This window comes from Sorex fumeus, unplaced genomic scaffold (assembly GCF_029834395.1).
Source record: "Sorex fumeus unplaced genomic scaffold, SorFum_2.1 ptg000265l, whole genome shotgun sequence".
NCBI classification, from domain to species: Eukaryota; Metazoa; Chordata; class Mammalia; order Eulipotyphla; family Soricidae; genus Sorex; species Sorex fumeus.
Genome location: NW_026606322.1, coordinates 24668157 through 24689839, shown reverse-complemented (window position 1 = coordinate 24689839; position 21683 = coordinate 24668157). Strand labels below are relative to the sequence as shown.

The 21683-nt window shown below is 36.3% G+C and overlaps 1 protein-coding gene across 16 annotated transcripts in view; it reads right to left on the bottom strand.

Moving 5' to 3' along the window:
- ABI3BP (ABI family member 3 binding protein) overlaps nt 1-21683 on the bottom strand; it is a 257618-nt gene that overhangs the window by 86069 nt on the left and 149866 nt on the right. For 15 of the 16 annotated variants that reach the window (XM_056109092.1, XM_056109100.1, XM_056109096.1 and 12 more), the window contains exons 14-19: nt 11547-11612; nt 10340-10414; nt 9772-9846; nt 8666-8740; nt 7555-7626; nt 6211-6288 (exon numbers count right to left, since the gene is read on the bottom strand). In XM_056109092.1, coding sequence (XP_055965067.1) covers nt 6211-6288; nt 7555-7626; nt 8666-8740; nt 9772-9846; nt 10340-10414; nt 11547-11612 — 441 coding nt within the window. The remainder of the gene's footprint in view (nt 1-6210; nt 6289-7554; nt 7627-8665; nt 8741-9771; nt 9847-10339; nt 10415-11546; nt 11613-21683) is intronic. The other variant, XM_056109104.1, reaches the window with a different exon arrangement.

The following is a 21683-nucleotide window of genomic DNA, read 5'->3' as shown; positions in this document are numbered from 1 at the left end:
TGTCATTTCGATTATACTTTTTTGCCTCTCCAGGATATATTCCCAGGAGTGGTATTGCTGGATCAAATGAGAGCTCAATTTCCAATTTTTTGAGAATCTTCCATATGTTTTCCAAAAAGGCTGAACCAGTCGGCATTCACACCAGCAATGAAGGAGAGTCCCTTAGTCACCACATCTGCGCCAACACCAGTTGCCTTATTCTTTTAGATGTGGGCCAGTCTCTGTGGTGTGAGATGATATCTCTTTGTTGTTTTGATATGCATCTCCCTGATGATTAGTGATGTACAGCATTTTCTCATGTGCTTTTTAGACATTTGGATTTCTTCTTTGAGAATGTTTCTGTTCATTTCATCACCACATATTTTGATGGTGTTGGATGTTTTCTTCTTGTGGAGTTCAACCAGTGCTTTGTATATCCTTGATATCAACCCCTTAGCAGATGGGGATTGGGTGAATATACTTTCCCATTCTGTAGACTGTCTTTGTATTCTGGTAACTGTATCTTTTGGGGTGCAGAAGCTTCTTAATTTAAAATATTTGTTTATCTCTGTTTCCACTTGGTCGGTCAGTGGAGTGTCATCTTTGAAAATATCATTAGCCTCAATATTGTGGAGGGTTTTGCCGACCTTGTCTTCAATGTATCTTATGGATTTTGGCCTGAAGTTGAGTTCTTTAATCCATTTTGATCTGACTTTTGTGCATGGTGTTAGGTTGAGTTCTAAGCCCCCCCTTTTTTTATTAGTGAAACATCATGTGGTACAGTTGTAGACTTACAAATTTTGTGCTTGAGTTTCAGTTGTACAATGACCAAATACCCATCCCTCCACCAGTGCCCATTCTTCACACCCAGTGATTCCAGTATCCCTCCACTCCCCCATCCCACCCCACCCCTGTGGCAGGGCATTCCCTTTTGTTCTCTCTCTCCTTTTGGGTCCTGTGATTTGCAAAAGAGACATTAAGTGGCAATCATGTTTATTCTATAGTCTACTTTCAGCATGCATCTCTCATCCTGGGAGGATTCTCCCAACACCCTTTATTTGGTGTTCCCCTCTCTATCTGAGCTGCCTGCCCACCTTCCCTCCTCCCCCAGCATGTGCGGCTGGCCTCCAAGCCATGGAGTGAACATCCTGGTACTTATCTCGGCTATTCTTCGGTGTTAGTCTCCTATTTTGTTACTTTATATTCCCCAGATGAATGCAATCTTTCTATGTCTGTCCCTCTCTTTCTGACTCATTTCACTTAGCATGATACTTTCCATGTAGTACCACTTGTATGTAAATTTCATGACTTCATCTTTTCTAACAGCTGCATAGTACTCCATTGTGTAGATGTACTAAAGTTTCTTTAACCAGTCATCTGTTCTCGGGCACTCAGTTTTTTTCCAGATTTTTGGCCATTGTGAATAGTGCAGCAATGAACATAGAAGCACAAATGTCATTTAGACTGTACTTTTTTGCCTCTCCGGGATATAGTCCCAGGAGTGATATAGCTGGGTCAAATGGGAGCTCAATTTCTAATTTTTTGAGAATCGTCCATAATGTTTTCCAAAAGTGCTGAATGAGTCAGCATTCCCACCAGCAGTGAAGGGGAGTCCCTTTCTCGCCACATTCGCGCCAACACAGGTTGCTTTTGTTCTTTTGGATGCAGGCCAGTCTCTGTGGTGTGAGGTGATACCTCATTGTTGTTTTGATCTGCATCTCCCTGATGATTAGTGATGTACAGCATTTTATCATGTGCCTTTTAGCCATTCAGATTTCTTTGGAAAAGTTTCTGTTCATTTCATCACCCAATTTTTTTGATGGGTTTAGATGTTTTCTTCTTGTAGATGCCTTTAATGTCTTTTTCTTGCCTTCACTATTACAAGTACTTTCAGTATTGTATTGCACAGAAGTGGTGATAGAGGGCATCCTTGTCCCTGATCTTAGAGAGAAGCCCTTAGTTTTTCCCCATTGAGGATAATGCTTACCATGGGTTTGTTGTAGATGTTGAGGAAAGTTCCTTCAAAACCCATTTTGGTGAGATTTTTATTTTCATGATAAACGAGTGCTGGATTTTCTCAAAAGCTTTCTCTGTGTCTATTGATATGATCATATGGTTTTTATCTTTACTTTTGTTGACTTGATAAATTATGTTGATTGATTTCCGAATGTTAAACCATCCTTGCATCCCCTGGAGCTCACTTGGTTGTGGTGTATGATCTTTTTGATGAGTTGTTGGATTCTATTTTCTAATATTTTATTGAGGATCTTCGTGTCCATGTTCATCAGGGATATTGGCCTATAGTTTTCTTTGTTGGTGGTGTCTTTGTTTGCTTTTGGTATTAGGGAGATATGTGTCTCATTGAAGATGTTTGGAAGAGTTCCTGTATTTTCAATTTCCCGGAAAAGCTTGAGGAGAACTGGCAAAAGGTCTTCTTCATAGTGAATCCATCTGGGACTGGGCTTTTGTATTTGGGAAGAATTTTGATTACCACTTCAAGTTTCTGATATACATGGGTCTATTCAGGTATCCCAAGTCTTCTTGGTTCAATCTTGGGAGATTATAGGAATCCAGAAATTTATCCATTTCTTCTAATTTCTCTTGTTTCGTGGTATACACACTCTCAAAATAGTATCTGATGATCTTTTGAATTTCATTGGTTTCGGTTGTAATGTCCCCATTTTCATTTCTGATTCGGTTTATTAGGATTCTCTTTTTGTGAGCTTGCTAGTACTTTATCAATCTTATTTATTTTCTCAAAGATCAGCTCTTGGTTTCATTGACCTTTCGGATTGTTTTTTGGGTTTCCATCTTGTTAATCTCTGCTCTGCATTTTATTATTTCTTTCCTTCGGCCAAATTTGGGTTCCTTTTGTTTGTCTTTTTCTAAGATCTTGAGCTGTGAGGTTAGGTTATTTATGTAGGCCCTTTCTTTCTTCCTTAGGAATGTTTGCAGTGCTATAAACTTTCCTCTTAGCATGGCTTTAGCTGAGTCTCATAGGTTCTATTAGCCCGTGTCTTCATTCTCATTTTTTTCCAGGTATCTTTTGATTTCATCTTTGACTTTCTTCCTGGGCTGGAGTAATAGCACAGTGGTAGGGCGTTTGCCTTGCATGCAGCCAACATGGCCAACCCGAGTTCGATTCCTCCGCCCCTCTCAGAGAGCCCGGCAAGCTACCGAGAGTATCTCGCCCGCATGGCAGATCCTGGCAAGCTACCCGTGATGTATTCGATATGCCAAACACAGTAACAACAAAGTCTCCAATGGAGACGTTACTGGGCCCGCTCGAGCAAATCGATGAACAATGGGAGTACAGTGACAGTGACAGTGACTTTCTTCCTGACTCACTTGTTGTTCAACATTGAGTTGTTTAGTTTACAGTTGTTTGATTTGTTTCTCGGTGTCTTTGTGTGATTCACTTCTATCTTCAGCACATCATGGTCTGAAAAGATTGTTGATACTATTTTTATCTTCCTGATTCTATTGAGGTATGTTTTGTGGCCTAGCATGTGGTCTATTTTGGAAAATGTTTCGTGTGCACTGGTAAAGAATGTGTATTCTTTCTTTTTGGGCTGTAAAGCCCTGTGTATGTCTTTTAGACCTTTCTCCTCAACATTCAGTGGCTTCCTAAGATAGATTTCTAAAGCAAAACATTTTCTTCAAAAACCCCTTGTTTAAGCCTCTAATTCACCCATCCATTAAAAATATCGAAGCCAGTATTTATCAAAGCAATTACTGTTTTAACAAGGTTTCCTCTTGACAATTCAACAAATATTTAAAAACAAACTCTGGACTGGAGCGATAGTACAGTGAGTTGAAGTTTGCCTTGTACACCACTGACGCAGGTTTGATCCCTGACATGACAGATACTCCCCTGAGCTCCACCAGGAATGATCCTGAATGCAGAGCTGGAGTAAGGACTGTGCACCACCAGGTGTGACCCCAAAGCCAATAAATGAATAACATTTAAAACAATATTAAGTATAACAGGTAATATAAAAACTTTGCATAAGAAAAGTCAAATTACAAACAAATAACTACACCACTCACCTCTATACAAAAATTAATATTACTCACTCATTGATTTGTGACTGGTGATAAGAACAGCATGAACTGTTCACCATTATAGAGCACCATGTAAAATAGGGACAGCTAATTGTAAGGTACTCTGGAGTTCTTTTTCAATAAGTTAAAAAATTAAGAATAAAATGCCATTACCATCTTAAAAATGAACTTCACTGAAGAAAACATTGCAATTAGATGACATATACAGGTTGGGACATGGTAGTTGCTAGGACTTTTTTTTTTTAAATAAAGCACTGCATTCTGCATATAAAACAAGTCAAAATCATTGTAGATTTTTGCTCGTTAGTTTAAAACCACAAAGGAAAACTGAAGGAAAAGCAGCCTGCATGGAACATGAAATGGAAAATCAGAGTGTGAGGAGAGGGTGTAAAGGTGGTAACTCTGTTGAATCAGAAAATCTTAGAGTTTTATTTATTCTCTTTGGCTGGAAACAAAGTTTTCAGCAGAGCTTTAATGGTGGTGCCTGCTCTAAAATAAAAGCAAAATTTAAAAAGCTTAAACTCAAGCAGTGATTGCAAAGATTCACTTATTACTTTCTGTTTCATGAGGCTGCTCCAGGTATACTTTCTGGGACAGCTGCATTTGCCATTAAAGGGCAAATGTGGATATACTTAGTGATTAAAAGTTAGTAGGCAAAGGAACAGAACTCCATTCACGTCCACATTTTAAGATGAAATGTCAAAATAAGACTTTGCTCAAACACCTAAGAATGATAAGCATGTATTAGTCTTATTTGAATTAATTCCCTTTCAAAAATATTTTTATAAAACCACTGAAATTAATAACTTGTCTAAATTATATAAACCAGAATCAATGTTTGAAGTGCTTTTTAGCTCTTAAATTTTATCCTTTAGCAACAGAAGTAACTATATTGAGAAATATTTATTAAAATTAGCGACCCAAACATACTGAAATATTTCTTATTCTGTTTGGTAATAGCTTTCTATTAAAATGGCATAAACATAATAGTTATTTTACATCTAAAACCCTCTAAGCATGATTTTAAATGAACGTGCATTAAACCTTCCTCTCATATAGCTATTAGAGTTTTTTGATTTACATTGCTAGGACTCGAATTATATTAGCTACACATCTTTCTCCAAATAGCCTCTCTGAGCAAGTTCTAATTTAGAACCCCCACTCATGGCCATAGAACTCATGATCATAGTGTCTACTACACATTGTCTATACTTGATTTCCTTCAGTTTGACACATGAATATGAAAATTTTTCTACCTCTTTAATGGGAAGCACTGAGAAGTTACTTTCTACCCCCACACCCCCGCTCCCACACCCACTTCATTGCAAAAACTAAACGATGCCCACTTAAATAGAAATCTCTTTCCTTACTATCCTCTTTATAAGTAGCACTAAAATCGAGTGAACATTATAATGAGATATATATTCTTCACTAATCTAAAGAATTAAAATTTAGATAAAAATGACAAAAGGGACTGCTTTAAATATAAACTCTTAAAAGACTCTTAAAAGTCTTAAAAGTTTATATTGTAGAAAGATAGAAAAATGTATTTTATCATTACAGATATTATTCAACAATCCTTATACAGAAAATTTTCTTTGTTCTTATTATAGACAACACCCCTTCCCCTTCATCTCTGCCCCCTCTGGAAAAACACCATTAATAGCTTTGAAGAATTAAACAAAAGTCAGTTCAGATAAGTCTGAGTTTAGAAAGAACTCATGGAGCATTAGGGAAAAATATGGCACTTTCTAAGTTTTCCTGATTTAGAAATGAGAATTTCACCCCAAATAAGGCAGAATTCTTAGGGAACTGAAATACATCTTCATTTTCTGGCTGAAAGGCAATTTTTTTGTATTATCAGAATTGCAGTCAAGTTTGGTATTAGAAACTTTCATAATCCTAAACAAGGGCATTCTCAATCAATTCAACTTATGTTTGTTTTCTCTCTGAAGGTCACAGACATCATGATCCATCACATGGCCTGGAGTGATACTGTGATATCAAAGAGGTTAGTTACAATGAGATAGCTTACTGAATTTTTGCATTTTCCATGAAAAAATGTTTTAAACAATACAAAATAGAAAATTCTTCCTCTAAAGAGTGGCACAAAACAATTTCTTAACTCTACTTGGATTATTCCTTTTAAACATTTAGTGTAATTACCAGGTTTGGTGGTGTATGCCACTTCTGGGATGAGAGGTATTTTAGGTTTCAAGGAAATAAATTGTGTTTTACTGGGAGCTGAAAAAATAAAGAAACAAAGCAATGAACAATTTTTCGGCATCTTGATTCTAAAACATGAAAAGAAAAACCTAAAATTAAAAATCAATGATCATTAATTGAAAGTGTAATGAACTCATTGGGCTGGAACGATAGCACAGCGGTAGGGTGTTTGCCTTGCACACAGCCAACATGGCCGACCCGAGTTTGATTCCTTCACCCCTCTCAGAGAGCCCGGCAAGCTACCGAGAGTATCTCGCCCACACGGTAGAACCTGGCAAGCTCCCCGTGACGTATTCGATATGCCAAACACAGTAACAACAAAAGTCTCCAATGGAGACGTTACTGGGCCCGCTCCAGCAAATCGATGAACAACGGGAGGACAGTGACAGTGACAGTGAACTCATTGACTTGAAACATTTTTCTCTTCTTCCGTTTTATGTATCAGCTTTTGGGACACACTCAGTGGTGCTCAAGGCTTACTCTTGACTCTGTACTCAAAAATCACTCCTGAATGAGTTCGGGGACAATATAAGTTGCCGGGACTTGAACTCAGGTCAGGAGCATGCAAGGCAAAAACACCTTATCTACTATACTATCTCTTCAGCCCCATCTTGAAAGTTTTAGAAATATTACATTTAGATTATATTTCACAAAGTACAGTTAATGAAAATGCAATGATAAATTTTATTAGGTTTAATACTATATTTAATAAAACATAAATAGCACTGCAACTAGTTACACTAGCTACAAAAAGACTAATTTTAATGCATGACTTAGAGAATTATTGTAATTATCTTGGATCTTTACTTCACATTTTCTAGTCAACATATAAGACTAAACACTAGTGGGAAAAACTTGTTGAAAATATAATATTAATAAGTATAATGCTATTGACTATAGCATATAGAAATTCCACTAACATTATAATAGAAGGTCCTTTTTTACCCAACCAGTTTTAAGTTGAGCTTCGGGGCCTTACCCGCCAAAATGAAGGACTGTATATAAACCCAATTTAAAATAAAAGATTAGAGAGAACATGAGGAAATAACAATGTACTATAGCTTTCTGAGGAACAGAATAGTGTTTACGTATTATGTTTAGATGTCTAAATATATATCCAGCATTCTAAAACCATAAAGGTCATAAACTTGATATTTTCTGCAAGATATTAAATACTGCCCACATGAACTGATTAAAACAGAGGTTGTGACAGTATATAAAACATTGGGTACTGGAGTTTCCACAGTGAAGTGAGAATCACATCTACTAAAGACATATTATTACCCAGTGTTGTTTGTGTAGGATCAGGACTTTTAGTAATTTTAGGTGTAACTCTTCCAGGCTTTGTGGTTCTTTCTGGTGATGGAAAGGAAAAATAACATTAAGAGATCACACATATAAAAGATATCCAAAAGAAATTAAATGAATGACCCATTCGAATTCCTGACCTATTTGGTATACAATGATTAAAGGTTTAGGGAAAGAATTTTTTAAATTAAGTCACAATAATATAAACCACAAAATGTATTCATACTATAATAAGCAAAGCTTAGTTCAATATCACTCTGAATTTATTATTTGACAGTGAATAAAATAACCTCAATGTTAAATTATTTCTATCTTTAAAAGACCCAGTTCTATCATATATATTGCTCCTCTAATTTTTTTATCTGTCCAAACCTATCTGTCTATGAAATACTCTTATTTCCTTTTTTCTGAGTATATATACATGTGTTATCATCTCACAACTACATTGTGTAATGTTTTCTCTCATTGTTTATAACATATTATATTATTACAAACAACTGAAGCTGGAATCATATGTTACCTAGCTCAGTCATTGCCTTGTCAAAAAACTGAAAACTTAGTAAGAAGCAGGAATGCCAATTTTCACTTTAATATGTAGCTCTGTTTCAAAAAATGAGTTACAATATATAATCTCACTCTGTTACACTGACAGTAAGATTTTGTTCCTGATTCAAGCCAAAACCATTCATACAAACGTTACAAAATAATTTTACTGAAAATGTTGATTTTTTGTTGTTTTATGTGACTAATTACTCACAATTTCAAATTTGTAGATAAATTTTTATTAATTAACATTTATTTTAACCATGGTCAGCTGCATATAAGGCAAGTGCTCTAACCCTTGTACTATATTTCTGAACCCCTCCCCACTTTAAAGGAGAAACTCATCCTTCAATCTCCTCATCAGTGTCTTCAACTCTTGCCTCTATGCAGTTTTAAAAATTATTTTTAAATTTCAGGGTTTCAAGCATACAATGACCAATACCACACCTTATACTGCTCCATAATTATGCCACTCCCTGTAAAAAATTTCAAACTATAGAAACATATCACTGCTTTTTATACTGAAGGTTAAAGAAATATTTACCAGGTTTGGTTCTTGGTGGTTTGGGCCTGGGTTTTCGTTTAGGAGTAGAAGGGATAGATGTAGTTTGCAGGGGTGCTGAAAGAAGATTGAATACAGCTTTGATAATTAACATTTCTTGAGGGTCAATTTTGTTTTTATCTGTGTGTACTCTCTGAGTGCAAAAATTGTGCTCTATTTCCTTGTTTCCTTAGAATGCCTAGCAATATCCTGGGCACTCACATAGTGGGCGTTAATTAAATAAGTGCTAACTGGGTCAAAAGGAATTTCTGCAAGACAAATGAAGGTTTGTTATTTAATTAAGGGTCCTGAAGTATAAACATTTTTGAGAAATTTAAAAAAACATATGGTATACTGAGATCACTGTCACTGTCCTCCCGTTGTTCATCGATTTGCTCAAGCGGGCCCAGTAACGTCTCCATTGGAGACTTTGTTGTTACTGTGTTTGGCATATCGAATACAACACGGGTAGCTTGCCAGCCTTTGCTGTGTGGGCGAGATACTCTCGGTAGCTTGCCGGGCTCTCTGAGAGGGGTGGAGGAATCGAACTCAGGTCGGCCATGTTGGCTGCGTGCAAGGCAAACGCCCTACCGCTGTGCTATTGCTCCAGCCCCACAATACTGAGATACAGGGGATAAATATAAATATAATGTTTAGTATTTTGATCGTGAAAAATTAAGAATTTTGTTAATTCTATACCACTCTAGTTAACTCACCAGGAGTTAATGAACCACATTATTTCAATAATTTTGTAAAAACAACACAGGCAGTGTTACCTATTGTTTTTATGTTCAGGACTACAAAGCTAACTTGGTGTTCTTTATACTTAGATTATTTTGAAAAAAAAACTTAAATAAGGAAAAGGAATACATCTTAAAATAATCATCTATACTTTGGGTAGAACCCTGTTACTACTTCTGGTTGGTAATGTTGATAGAAATATAGGAAGGAAACCCTTCTCCCAACTAGTTAGACACCAAGATAATTTCATGGTAGAGAATTAAGTGATATGTTTAGCACCAAAAAAGTTCTGAAAAGCTCAATATGACTGATTATTTTTTTTTGTCACGATAACAGTTCTTTTAAAAGATACAAGTGTCATTAGTTACCAGATGTTGTAGCTTGCATTTCAGAACTGGTAAAGATTTCCACTTTTTCAGGCACCATTGGTGTTTCACTTGGAGCTGAAAACATAAATACCACATCCCAGCAAGTAATTCCAGTTAAAATTGGCTATTTGAAGACCTTCAACATGCTTTTAGATGGAGTTATGGAGTACATGCTGCAAGTATATGATAAAGAATGAAAAAAATGCTCATAGTCAAAAGCTGGTGGATGAAATGACAAATTAGACTGGGGAAAAAGTAAGAGATGACTCCAGTGCATGGAAGAGAGGTGACATTGGTTACAAACACAGATGGAATTGGTGAAGAAGATGTCCATGCAGTTTCAAAACTTTCATTCCTTTAAGGATGGAAAAGATATTTGTTATACTTCAAAAAGAAAAAAGAGCCCAAAATGAAACACAAAAGATTCCTTCATTATAGGAAAAAAATCAATATACATTCAGAAGCAGGAAAGAAATAGGTGTGATAAAATTGTCATTTGAAAGAAATGCATTCACATCGCTTTTCTTTTGATGGAAAACAAAGTGCAATTTTCTGTTAAAAACATTACCCGGTGTTGCCTTTGGCTGTTCAAAAGTTCTAGAAGTTTTAGGTGGGACAGAATCCAGAATATGATCACTTGTTGCTGTTGGAACAAATGTCAACATTTAAGAAAGCAGTAGAAGGCCCCAGGAATAAAATACAAACTCATGAGTAATAAATTATGCCTTGTAGAGGGAAAAACATCAAGAACATTAGTAATGAATGCCAATGGTTTTAAATTAGTTTCATTAGAAGTTGATGAACCCAGTTTAAAATATATATATATATTTTAAATCACGATAAAAGTGTATTTTATATATTGAACTTGATTTCAGCTTTTTACCATTTAAGTGCTAAGTGAAATTCTCAGCTTTTTAATTTTATAAACTTTCTACTGATGTTTAAAGTTATTTACATTTATCATAGTACAAATAAAGCCACAGGGAAAAAAGTAGTCACATAGCAATGTCTGACAGAGAGCAATCTTAATGAGTTTGAATCACTTACAAATTCTCAGTTTAGCAGGTGCTTATTAAATGCTAGTTAAAATGAATTATTGGACTGAGCTAAATTCACAATAAAATGGATCAGTAAATGAATGCCAGTGCTGAACAAATTCAATGGAGAATTCTATGGATAAATTTATAAACTTCTGTGAGCAAATGAATGACATAATTTTCTATAATAAGATTTTATCACTTCAGCGTTATTGAGCTTTAGGACTGGGTAATTCATTCTGCGTGTGTGTAGATGTAGGGGTGCGTTTTAAGTTGGGGGTTAGCCTGTTTGTAGTAGTTCTAGGAGTGTCACTAGATGTCAGTATCACCTCCTCCAGTTGAAATAACTGAAATATGTCTCTGAATAATCCCAAATGTTCTTGGAGGGAAAGAAAAGTCATGTTCCTCCCCTGCCTTAGAGAACTAATAGAAAAATTATCTCCAGGATGCTAAAATATTTTTAGTATTTTGCATAACTGAGCAACCATTCATTGCATTACTTTGCCTTCGTGGCAGTTTATTTATGAATGGAGGTGAAGACACAATCACTCAATGGGGCGAGTGGGTAAAATTCATTTGCCTGACACAGATTACAATTGTTCTCCTACGGAGCTTTAGGGAGCTCTCTTTCTCACTCTGCAAAAAGAAAAGGGCAAACTAGGTGCAGCAATGTAAGAACACCAGGGTCCTCCCTAACCACCATCCCCCTTAAAAATAGGATTGAGAGGTAAGGTGTACCTGTGTGGGGTTCTGATGCTTCAGGCTCATCTGGTGTCAGAGGACTTGAGTAAACATCGTAAATTGCTTTTCAAAAGAAAAAGTAAAATAAAAGAGATGTTAATTTGGAAAGATGTTATGACATCTAAATGGTGCCTTGAGGCCACTTCTATGGAGGTGTAGCAAGTGTTGGCTGTGGGCTGCCAGTTTCAAGACTGATGTGGAAACAATCATGGACACTGGCTTTTGATCTTTCTTGCCCTGAAATAAATGCCAGTATCACTGCCTCTGGGGTGGTGTGAGAAGAGTGCTATATATTTACAATGAACTCTGAACTCTGCCAGCAGGAACATCAAAGGGCTTCAAAGTATAAACATAAGCAGACTGGGATGGCAATTTGGGGAGAGAGTTCTAAAGAGAAAGCACTCATCACACAAAGCGATTTTTTACAAAGTCTTTTTGTGTTGTGGAATTTATCGTCATGTTAGCTTACATTTAGATGGCACTTTACCCTGTGCACAGTGCTTTCTCATATATTTTCTGAATTGGGGACAGTAAGCACTGTCCCAAATTTCTAGATAATGGGGTGTTATCTTCATTTCACAGATAAAGAAGTTCATAACAGTGAACTCATTTGTTTGTGGTCACACACTGGGCTTATTAAGTGGTACTGAATTCCCACTCCTTTGGCATGGTCAGGAGGAGAGTAACAACTAGCATGTCCTTGTACCATGAAAGTTTGCTGCCATTTTATGAAAGGTAGATTTGTTTCTGTGTTTCTCCTCAGAGACTTTAGCCCTTCTAAAATCTAGGCAGATTTAAAGAAAGCTTTACATTCAGATGAAATAAAACAGGGTAACCATAGAAACAAAGGTTGTTTGAATACAAGATTAGTTGTTATGGTCATGTAAGAGTTGAGTTTGTAAATGAAAAATAGCACCACAATTTAAAACATTCTCTTTTCTGCCCAAACGGTTGTCAGTATATAGTAAGACAGGGGAGGAGAAAACATAAACTGTTAAGAGGTAGATTATTTTTTCTTCTATCATTCTGTACAGAAATCAACCAAGAGTGGGAATCTCAATGGAGGATTTACTCATTGGGGTTACTTTTAATTCAGTGACAACCTAATGCTTCTGAACCATAAGAAAGACTATCAAACTGAAGGGCACTGAAAAATGGAGAAGGCTCTTTATGTTGTACCACATACTGAAAAGTCCAGAAAAAAAGATTCCAGTTTGGGAAGGTGGATCTACTACTGCTTTGCAAAAGTCTTCAAAATCAGAAAGAATATTGAGTTTCAATATGCAAATATACTGAGAGTAAATCCATCATATTGTAATATAAAAGTTTCTTTAGCCTAGCTACAATGTTATTTTTTGGTTTTTGATTTTTTGGTGGAGCAAGATAGTTTTTATTGAAAGAACTCAGCGTAGGGAGATGTGAGGAGAGAGAAAGAGAGGAATAGGTATTCAAGAGAAAACATGGACTTCTCTAAAACCTGTGAGCAGAGACCCAGAGAAAAGCAAGCGAGATACGTGGTCGAGGGAGAACACCGGCTTGAAGAGTAAGCAAGCCTCGCTACAGTTTTAAAGAGTAAAACAAGAATGGGTTGGAGCGATAGCACAGCAGGTAGGGCTTTTGGCTTACATGCAGGCAACCTGGGTTCAATTCCACCTGCCCTCTCGGAGGGCCAGGCAACCTACCAAGAGTATCTCGCCTACACGCCAAAGCCTGGCAAGCTAACCGTGGCGTATTCGATATGCCAAAAACAGTAACAACAAATCTCACAATGGAGATCTTACTGGTGCCTGCTCAAGCAAATTGATGAACAATGCTAGGACAGTGCTACAGTGCTAAAACAAGAATGAGTGCCAAAGGCCAAGAACGCAGGTGGTTGCTGATCTCAGACTTGCTTTAAGCCAATTTCAAGTCATAGCTCCAGGGGATTCTATTTATTACTAAGTAGGTCTATTAGAAAAATTTAACCACCTCTTATTTCACTCTTATATTCTGGGTGAGAAATTATGTATAGCTTGACTTCTTTATTTTATTGCTTTGGAAAAAATGCCAGGACCATCTATTGCCCTAATCCCATTTCTCTTACATCTAGTGACACTGGATTCACTTCCTTACTTTCTATATTAATTTTGTTATCATTTGTTCGGGGGCCACACACAGCAGTGCTCAGGATTTACTCATGGCTTGGTGCTCAGTGATCATTCCTGGCTGACTCAGGGGACCATATGGGATACTGAGGATCAAATCTGGATTGGCTGTGTGTAAGGCAAATCCCTACCCACTGCACTATCTTTCTGACCCCACATTCTAAATTCTTTGTATCAAGACATAATATTGGCCCACTCTCATGGTGCTTCTTTTATAAATGTACAGTCATCATCCATTCTACAGTTTTTAATCTAGGACCCCATTTTCCCTAAACTTATTCCCAGAAGGTATTTTTAGGTGGGGGGAAAAAGTCCTCCTTCCATCATTGTATGTTGCTAAATTGTTGTTGGTTATATATTTGTTTTACTTAAAACTGATTAGATGCAAAGTTGATCATAAAAATGCTCTATTACTGCTCTGGAAATATGATAGCATACAAATAAGATATTCCCAGGGATCAAGAATCTTTTTTGGGGGGGTTGAGAGAGAGACTATAGTAGATTGGCACTTGCCTTACAGAGTGCTGATGTACCACATATGGTCCCCTGAACACTGTCAGGAATGATTCCTGAGTACAGAGATAGAAGTAAGCTCCAAGCACAGTCAGGTGTGACCCCAAAGCAAACAGACAAAAAAATATATCATTTTACTTTATTCAAATCAATGAATATTAGTAATTGTGACAAAATTATTTTTAAACATAAATTCTTAGATAAAAGGCCTCAAAATTTGTAAGCCTATAACTGTACCTCATGGTTTTTCACTAATAAAAAAAGGAAAAAAAATAAATAAATAAAAATAAATAAATAAAAGGCCTCATAAGGGCAGAACTTGTTTCTGACATGCTTATTATAAAGTCATAGGTTTATTTATCCCAGAATCTGAACATGGTGGTAGAAATTAATCAGCAAGATGTCCATTGTAATGAACAAATAAAAGTGATGATGGTCAGGAAGATTATGTATATTCTTAGAATACATAATAAGGTTCCTTATTGTATGACATTCATATATGGGTATACAAAGGTCTTTCCTTACATGTGCTTGTGTGCTATACCCTGGTATGGTAAGAGAATCCTAACATATAAATATTATATTATATATTAATTATATATATAAATTTGTATAAGATATGTATCTCTATTGTATATAAGACATAGAGACAGACACACAGACATACGTACATATATATATATATATATATATATATATATAAAGGATGACACTGGAACACTGGTGCTAATTTCATTGATTCCTCTAGCATCAACAGAAGTATAAAGCTAGAAATCATATAATACTGCAAGCCAAAAATAAATCTGTTTTTTAAAAGAAAATGAAAAAAGCAGCAATGGAAAAATATAACAGGACTATAAATAACTATCTGTATGAAAAGAACATTTATAAAAAAACACACACTGAGATCTCAATATCATTTAAACAAATAAATGCTTTCTTCAGTTCGTGGAAAAATAAAGTATCTTTCTGGTTGACCTTAAAATCTGTGAAACTATTGCCTGCAAGAAAATACTCATTAAGCAAAACTAAAGGCTAAGAGGAAAAAGTCTCTAAGAGTCCACGATCAATCTGCAAACCATTTGCTACACTTAAATTCTATTTTCCGGCTTTGAAAATATCAACACTACCACTCATTTCTTGTTTTTGTTTACTCTTGGGCTTAATCCTGTTGGGTGGGCCAGTCAACACCTCACAGGAGGGTAATGAGGTCTAAATGTTGAGATCAATCCTTTTTAACTAGTGGTCAGAGATGTCTCACCATTATACCAGTATTATTGTGTATAATTCACTATAGCTCTGTAGTCAGAAAATGAATTTATAGAGTTTTTATATTTAAGTAAAACATAACAATTTCCTAAAATCCTACAAAGTATTGAAAGAACTGAATACCAAAAATAGGTTTAAATGCTTGAAATAATACAATTAACTTTAAATAATTTTAAAATAACTATGAAAAACACTTCTTTAAGTGAATTCTAAGGAAAAGACTGAGGCTGGACATCCTAGGATTTCTGTCAAGTGTCTTGAAGGATAAGTGTTTATTGCTCGAGGGGAAATAATTATATCAGTAGATGTTGTCTCAGTAATAAATACAACACTGTTGGAAGAAAGAATATCAGTTTTTCTAGACTCATTGGGAAAAGAAGACATAGAAGAGTTTTCTAAGAATAAAAATAAATAAGTTTTCCTAGGCCATACAAAGATACCTGATTTGATTTGAACTTTAAATCTTTTCTGTTACTAAATAACAATATTTTAAAGCATAATCAGGCAAATTAAGTATTCTTAACATTGATGGCATCAGGAAGCTAAAAATAAAATATTTCATCTTCTCCCTATAACCACAGAAGGACTTTAGAAACCATGCATATGTCTAATCTGGATAGGAGGAGAAGAAGGAGGTGATAAATAAATGGCATTCTATTTTCTATTTTGCTGTTGTTTTTTTGGGGCATGAGAGCCCACACTCAGAAATACTCAGGGCTTGCTCCTGGCTTTACGCGCTTATGATGCCTGGGAGACAACACGTGGCATTGGGTATCAAACTGGGGCTGGCCATGTACAAGGTAAGAATATTAACCCCTGTACTATCTCTCTGGCCCTAAAAAAAATAGTGTGCTCTTTATGTCGGCTGAATTACTTAAGTGATTTAAAAGTGTTTATAAGGTACAACTCAATAAAAAGTTACCCATAATCTCTATTTTTTTAAGGGGAAATAGGTTCTCAAAGTTAAATCACTTAGTCTATAGTCACATAACTGGTAAATAAATTATGCTGGATTTTAACCCAGTTCTCAGCTATAGCTTAGATTAGCAAGTACACTTGTAGCAAAAATGAACTTCAAGGACTGGCCAATTTTTTTCCCCCACAGATAAATTAGAATTTCATGGAAATATAGGTACTACATGGGCAAATAAAAATAACTAGTTTACTCTTACAAATTTCTGCAAAATTTTGAAACCAAGCCATAAGACATTGTCTTAGTATTAATGTACAGAGGCTGTAGAGATATTAAAGAAAAAAAAATCAACAAGGATTTAGTATTTGCTTTGTACTTATTCAAGAATAAACATAGCTCCTTAAGAGGAGATGTTAACTTAATTCTAAGTACATCTGGAGAATCTGGAATCTGATACACACACGCCCGTGTGCGCACACACACGCACACACACACACACACAGTTTGAATCTCTTAATAGGAAACTACAGTGAAAATGTAAATGTATATTTTTTTCCAGTGAAGAATATAAGTGTATATACATCCATGCAAATGATAAATCATGGGTGGGGGTAGAGAGTAATAAAGACACAGAACTCTTCTAAAACTTTGTCTAATAAATCAGATATCATAGTTCTCTGACCGCTATCCAATAGAATATATGATTGCTTTTATAAAATTATCAGAAGGCTGAAATTTTAGGGGAGCAACACCTGGTGGTGCTCTGTTGCTATACCTGGGTTTGGGCTTAGTGGCCACACCTGGATTTGTGTTCGGGGCTACTCATGGATCTGTGCTCAGAGGTGACACTTGGATCTGTGTTCAGGGCTACTCCTGGGTCTGTGTTCAGGGATCACACTTGGTATTGGGGGAACTATATATGTGGTACCAGGATTCAAACAGTTTCACTGCCACAGCCACATATTAGGCAAGCACCATAACTATTGTACTATTTCGCCTGCCCAGAAACATAATAATTTTCATGGATATTTGTCCCTACACTAAGACGGCCAATTTTATTATATCATTCATAGATAAGTTTATATTCTAGACTATAATTACAGAGCAGATTTCCATTTTTTACACATTAAGAAAAATATGATTTTTCAAAGGAATCAAAACCAAAACAAAAATTAATTTCTGTTTAACATACCTTAGAAAAACACAACTCTAAATAATGAGATCACAAAAGAGAGTTCTAATGAATGATTATGTCAAAGTGAATGGATGTGAGAAAGATGTTTGATTACATTCCTCACATTTCCTGAATTATTTCAAATTCCAAAGAATCTAATATTCTTCCCACAAACTATTGGAATGACTCTAGGATATTAGTATTTGACTTGCAAATTAGAATTTTTAAAATATTGTTCTTAAGATTCAAAAATGGTACAGAAACTCTTTCTGAGAGCATGCAGTCTTGATAGTTCGATACAGAATAAAAGTTAAATGTGAAATAAATCCAGCAAATGTCAAAATAGAGTTAGTTTTATAAAAGGTATTTGATAAATAATGTTTAATATCTGTTCAAAAGAAATTAACCCCTTGGCAGTAAAAAGGTTGACCTGGAACACTCAATCAGGAAATGATGTTCTCCTATTGAACACTGACAATTTCAAAGAGTGCCATAATCAAACTTGGTAGACCAAGACGTATCAATATTACAAACAAAGCCACTGCAATTATCACAACAATCACAAAAATTACTGTTCCCACATTCAAGCTAATATGAAAACCACTGTTTCTTTACCCATCCCAACTTGAGCTCTTGCCTTCTAATTAATAATTATTAAATTATTCAACCACATATTATTCATACTTTCTGACAGCATCTGATCCAGAGCAAAGCTCCATTTACTCAGACCCTACCCAGAATAACTGATCACAAAGGTCAAATCTTAGAGTAAATTCTTTCCAACAGCCACTTACTAAGTGATCCCACAGTTCCTCAGGGTCTGCATTCTTCATTATTGGAAGGAATAAATTAATATAACTTTTGTTCAACTACTGTTGTGTTCCTTGTGGTTTGGGGCTGAAGGGAATGGACACAGTAAATAAAGATGCGTGACTGGAAATCTCAACGGAGAAAACAGAAAGTGTTCATTTTACTATAATAATAGCACCAATGCCAGCTAAAGTGTCACATTTCTTTATAGAACGTAATATCCAAAAACAAGACCAATGATCTTGTGGACCAGTTCCAGCACTTCATCCAGTGAGGGTTGGCAGTTAACAGCTGGAAGTTCCTGGCAGTGTTAAGTTGCCCTGGCAAGGCAGTTGACTAATGAGGCTGCTTCCTGCTGCATTAACCACTATTTATACTCCATCAGGGTAAGACCAGAAGATTCCTTTCTTGTAAGGAAAGGCAAAGAGAACCTTTCCTTTTTTGGGATTTTTCCATCGCATTGTTTTCTGTCTCTTTGCAAGTCTATAAACCTCACCTCCCAACATATTTTCCCAATACTCCAATGCTTGGCTCAAGTCAGACTTAATGTATTATTAATGTCCCAAGCATCAAGATCTTATAAATTATTTTCTTAAAAATTTGGTTTGTATTGAATAATTATGGAAAAAAACAAAAAAATAAGACCAAGGGGCTGGAGTGATAGCACAGCAGGTAGGGCATTTGCCTTGCACGTGGTCGACCCAGGTTTGATTCCTAGCATCCCATATGGTCCCCTGAGCACCACCAGAAGTAATTCCTGAGTGCAAAGCCAGGAGTAACTCCTATGCATTGTCGGGTGTGACCCCCAAAAATGCAAAAAAAATTAAAAAATAAAAAAGACCAAAATAAACCAAGCCAAAGCCTGCAGATTATTCAAGGAAAACCTAGGTGACCCCAGGACTCCTATATTAAAACTGAGAAAAATGATCAGAGAGTTCATCTTGTCCAACAGACCCCCCCACCCCGAGAGTGTGTACTTTGGGATATATGCATTCATGAAGGATGAGGGAAACATGACCAGGTATTTCATGATGCAACAGATAAACTATCACATCTAGAGTTCCTTCTTCAAGAGACACTGTGGCTGTGCCTATGTGATGGGAATTGTAACTAAAGGGTCAATATAAAACTCCCTGGAATCTAGATTTTAGACATAAGTGGCCTGAACTCAAAAAGGTGCTTTTACACATGCACTTGGTCACTTCACTGTATATTCAGGGAGCGTGACTAGGGGAACCAAGACATACAAAGATCCAATTTGAGATTTCTCTGGATTTATGGACAATCATTACTATCTTTCAAGTGCTTTTTCACTTTAGAAAATTAGGGAGAAAAGCAATTATGACATTTGGTATCTGGGACTGGGTACTACTTTGCATGCTGTTGTGTAGACACCAGATGGTCTAGGAAGAGACTTCAGATACTAGCATCTAAGTTATAGGAAAACAGGACATCAACGGTTCCCACATATCCAGCTCTGTTTTCACATCCAGAAAACTGGAAAGCAAGTTACTGAGAACTGCAAGCATGAATTATTGCCAGCACTGGGAACTGTCTATACTGCCATTGGCAGTATGGCTAGGGGCCATCATTCCTGAGGTAAGCCCTGCCCATCTCAAGCCAATAATAGCACAGTAGGCATGTGGCTGATGGACAGTTGCTTACCCAAGTTGACAGACTCAGTCCTGCCCAGTACTACAAGCAGGCCACATCTTTCAAAGTATAGCCAGCTGGACAGGGGCTTAACCTCTTCATAAGGATATTTAAATGCAGTGAAGTGCATTGATAGAGGTACCAGCTGCCTTTTAAACCTGGGCCGCCAGAAAAGTTGTCCATCCACACAAATACCTGCAAAAATCAGGGCATTGGGAGGTGCTCATGCTCGAGCAATATAACACCCCCAATAGCCATGAAGTTCCTCCCACTGTACAGTATTTATTATCTGATATTTCATCCCCCAAGGTTGAATGAATCTGGCTCAGACACAAGCACAAATCCCCAGGTTTTCACTGTCCAAGTCCTTTGAAGCTGGTAAAAATGTATCCCTGGCTGCCAGAAACCTAAGACACCAGACTGCAGAGCAGACATTTTTGAAGTTGGCACAGAACTATCACAGAGAAACAATGGCTGCAACCCTGGTCATCTTTCAGACCTGCTTTAATGAAGTATTCAGACATACTGGGACTCATATGAATTAGTTCAGTTGGAAGCAGTAAGGAATACTGAAAATTACTGCCATAGAACTAGCCAAATAATCACAATGCCATGCCACAGACTGCTACCAAGACTGTTGAACCGTGCCTCTACAGTTGCAGCCAGGATCTGACAACTGCTATTCACCAAGTAACTATGAAGATCAGCTTGCTGAACAGCTGTTATTGGGTACACATAACCATGATCCCTAGTCACTGCTCATTGCTTCGCTTCATATCTGCTGCCAGAAACCAGCAAGTCTGAATCTTGGTTCACATCCCAGTCCCGCTAGACCCTATCAATATAGCTGCTACAGAGCACTTGTGACCACAAATCCCCAGGAGGCCCACAAAAATTCTGAGAAGGCTGAAGCACTTAATTAATTTTGCAAGGGTGAGCCCCTGATAATGAAAAAAAATGAATAAATTCATACTCACTAATGGTTAGGGAAATTGGAAATAGATTCTCTACAGTGAACAAGATTCTTTCTTGACAATGGAAAAATCAATTCACAACAATAGATGTGGATGTTAATGGATGGGAACCTCAGAAGTGTCTTCTAACACATCAGAACTTTCTAAATTCCACAAGAAGACTCTCAAATAACAATCTAATAAATGCTCAAAGAAATGAAAAAAAAATGTAAGTTCAGAGAAAATGTGATAAAATTCCAAACAGAAATGAATGAGGTTAAGAATACTGAATTGAACTAATTAATATAATAGCAGGACGCAGTGGCAGAATAAAACAAATCCAAAATGGAACTGGTGACTTTGAGGATAAGGTAGATACAGCCATCAAAAAATAAGAAGCATTAATAACTAAAAAAAATAAGAGATAGGGAAAATTTTAAACATAATGAGTTTATTGGACTGTGATAAGATGAAGAATATTCACATCATAAGAATTCCAAAAGGAAAGAAAGGGGGAAAAATTGTTAGTGGAACAAAATGATAGTTGAGAATTTCTCCAATATGAGCAGGAATGAGGAGGGAGACATATACCCTGGTTCAGAAAGCTTAAAGAGTTTCAAATGAAATAAACCCACACTGAAGAATACTGAGAAACATTGTCAATAAAATGGCAAAAACCAGCCTTTCTAAAAGCAGCATGAGAAA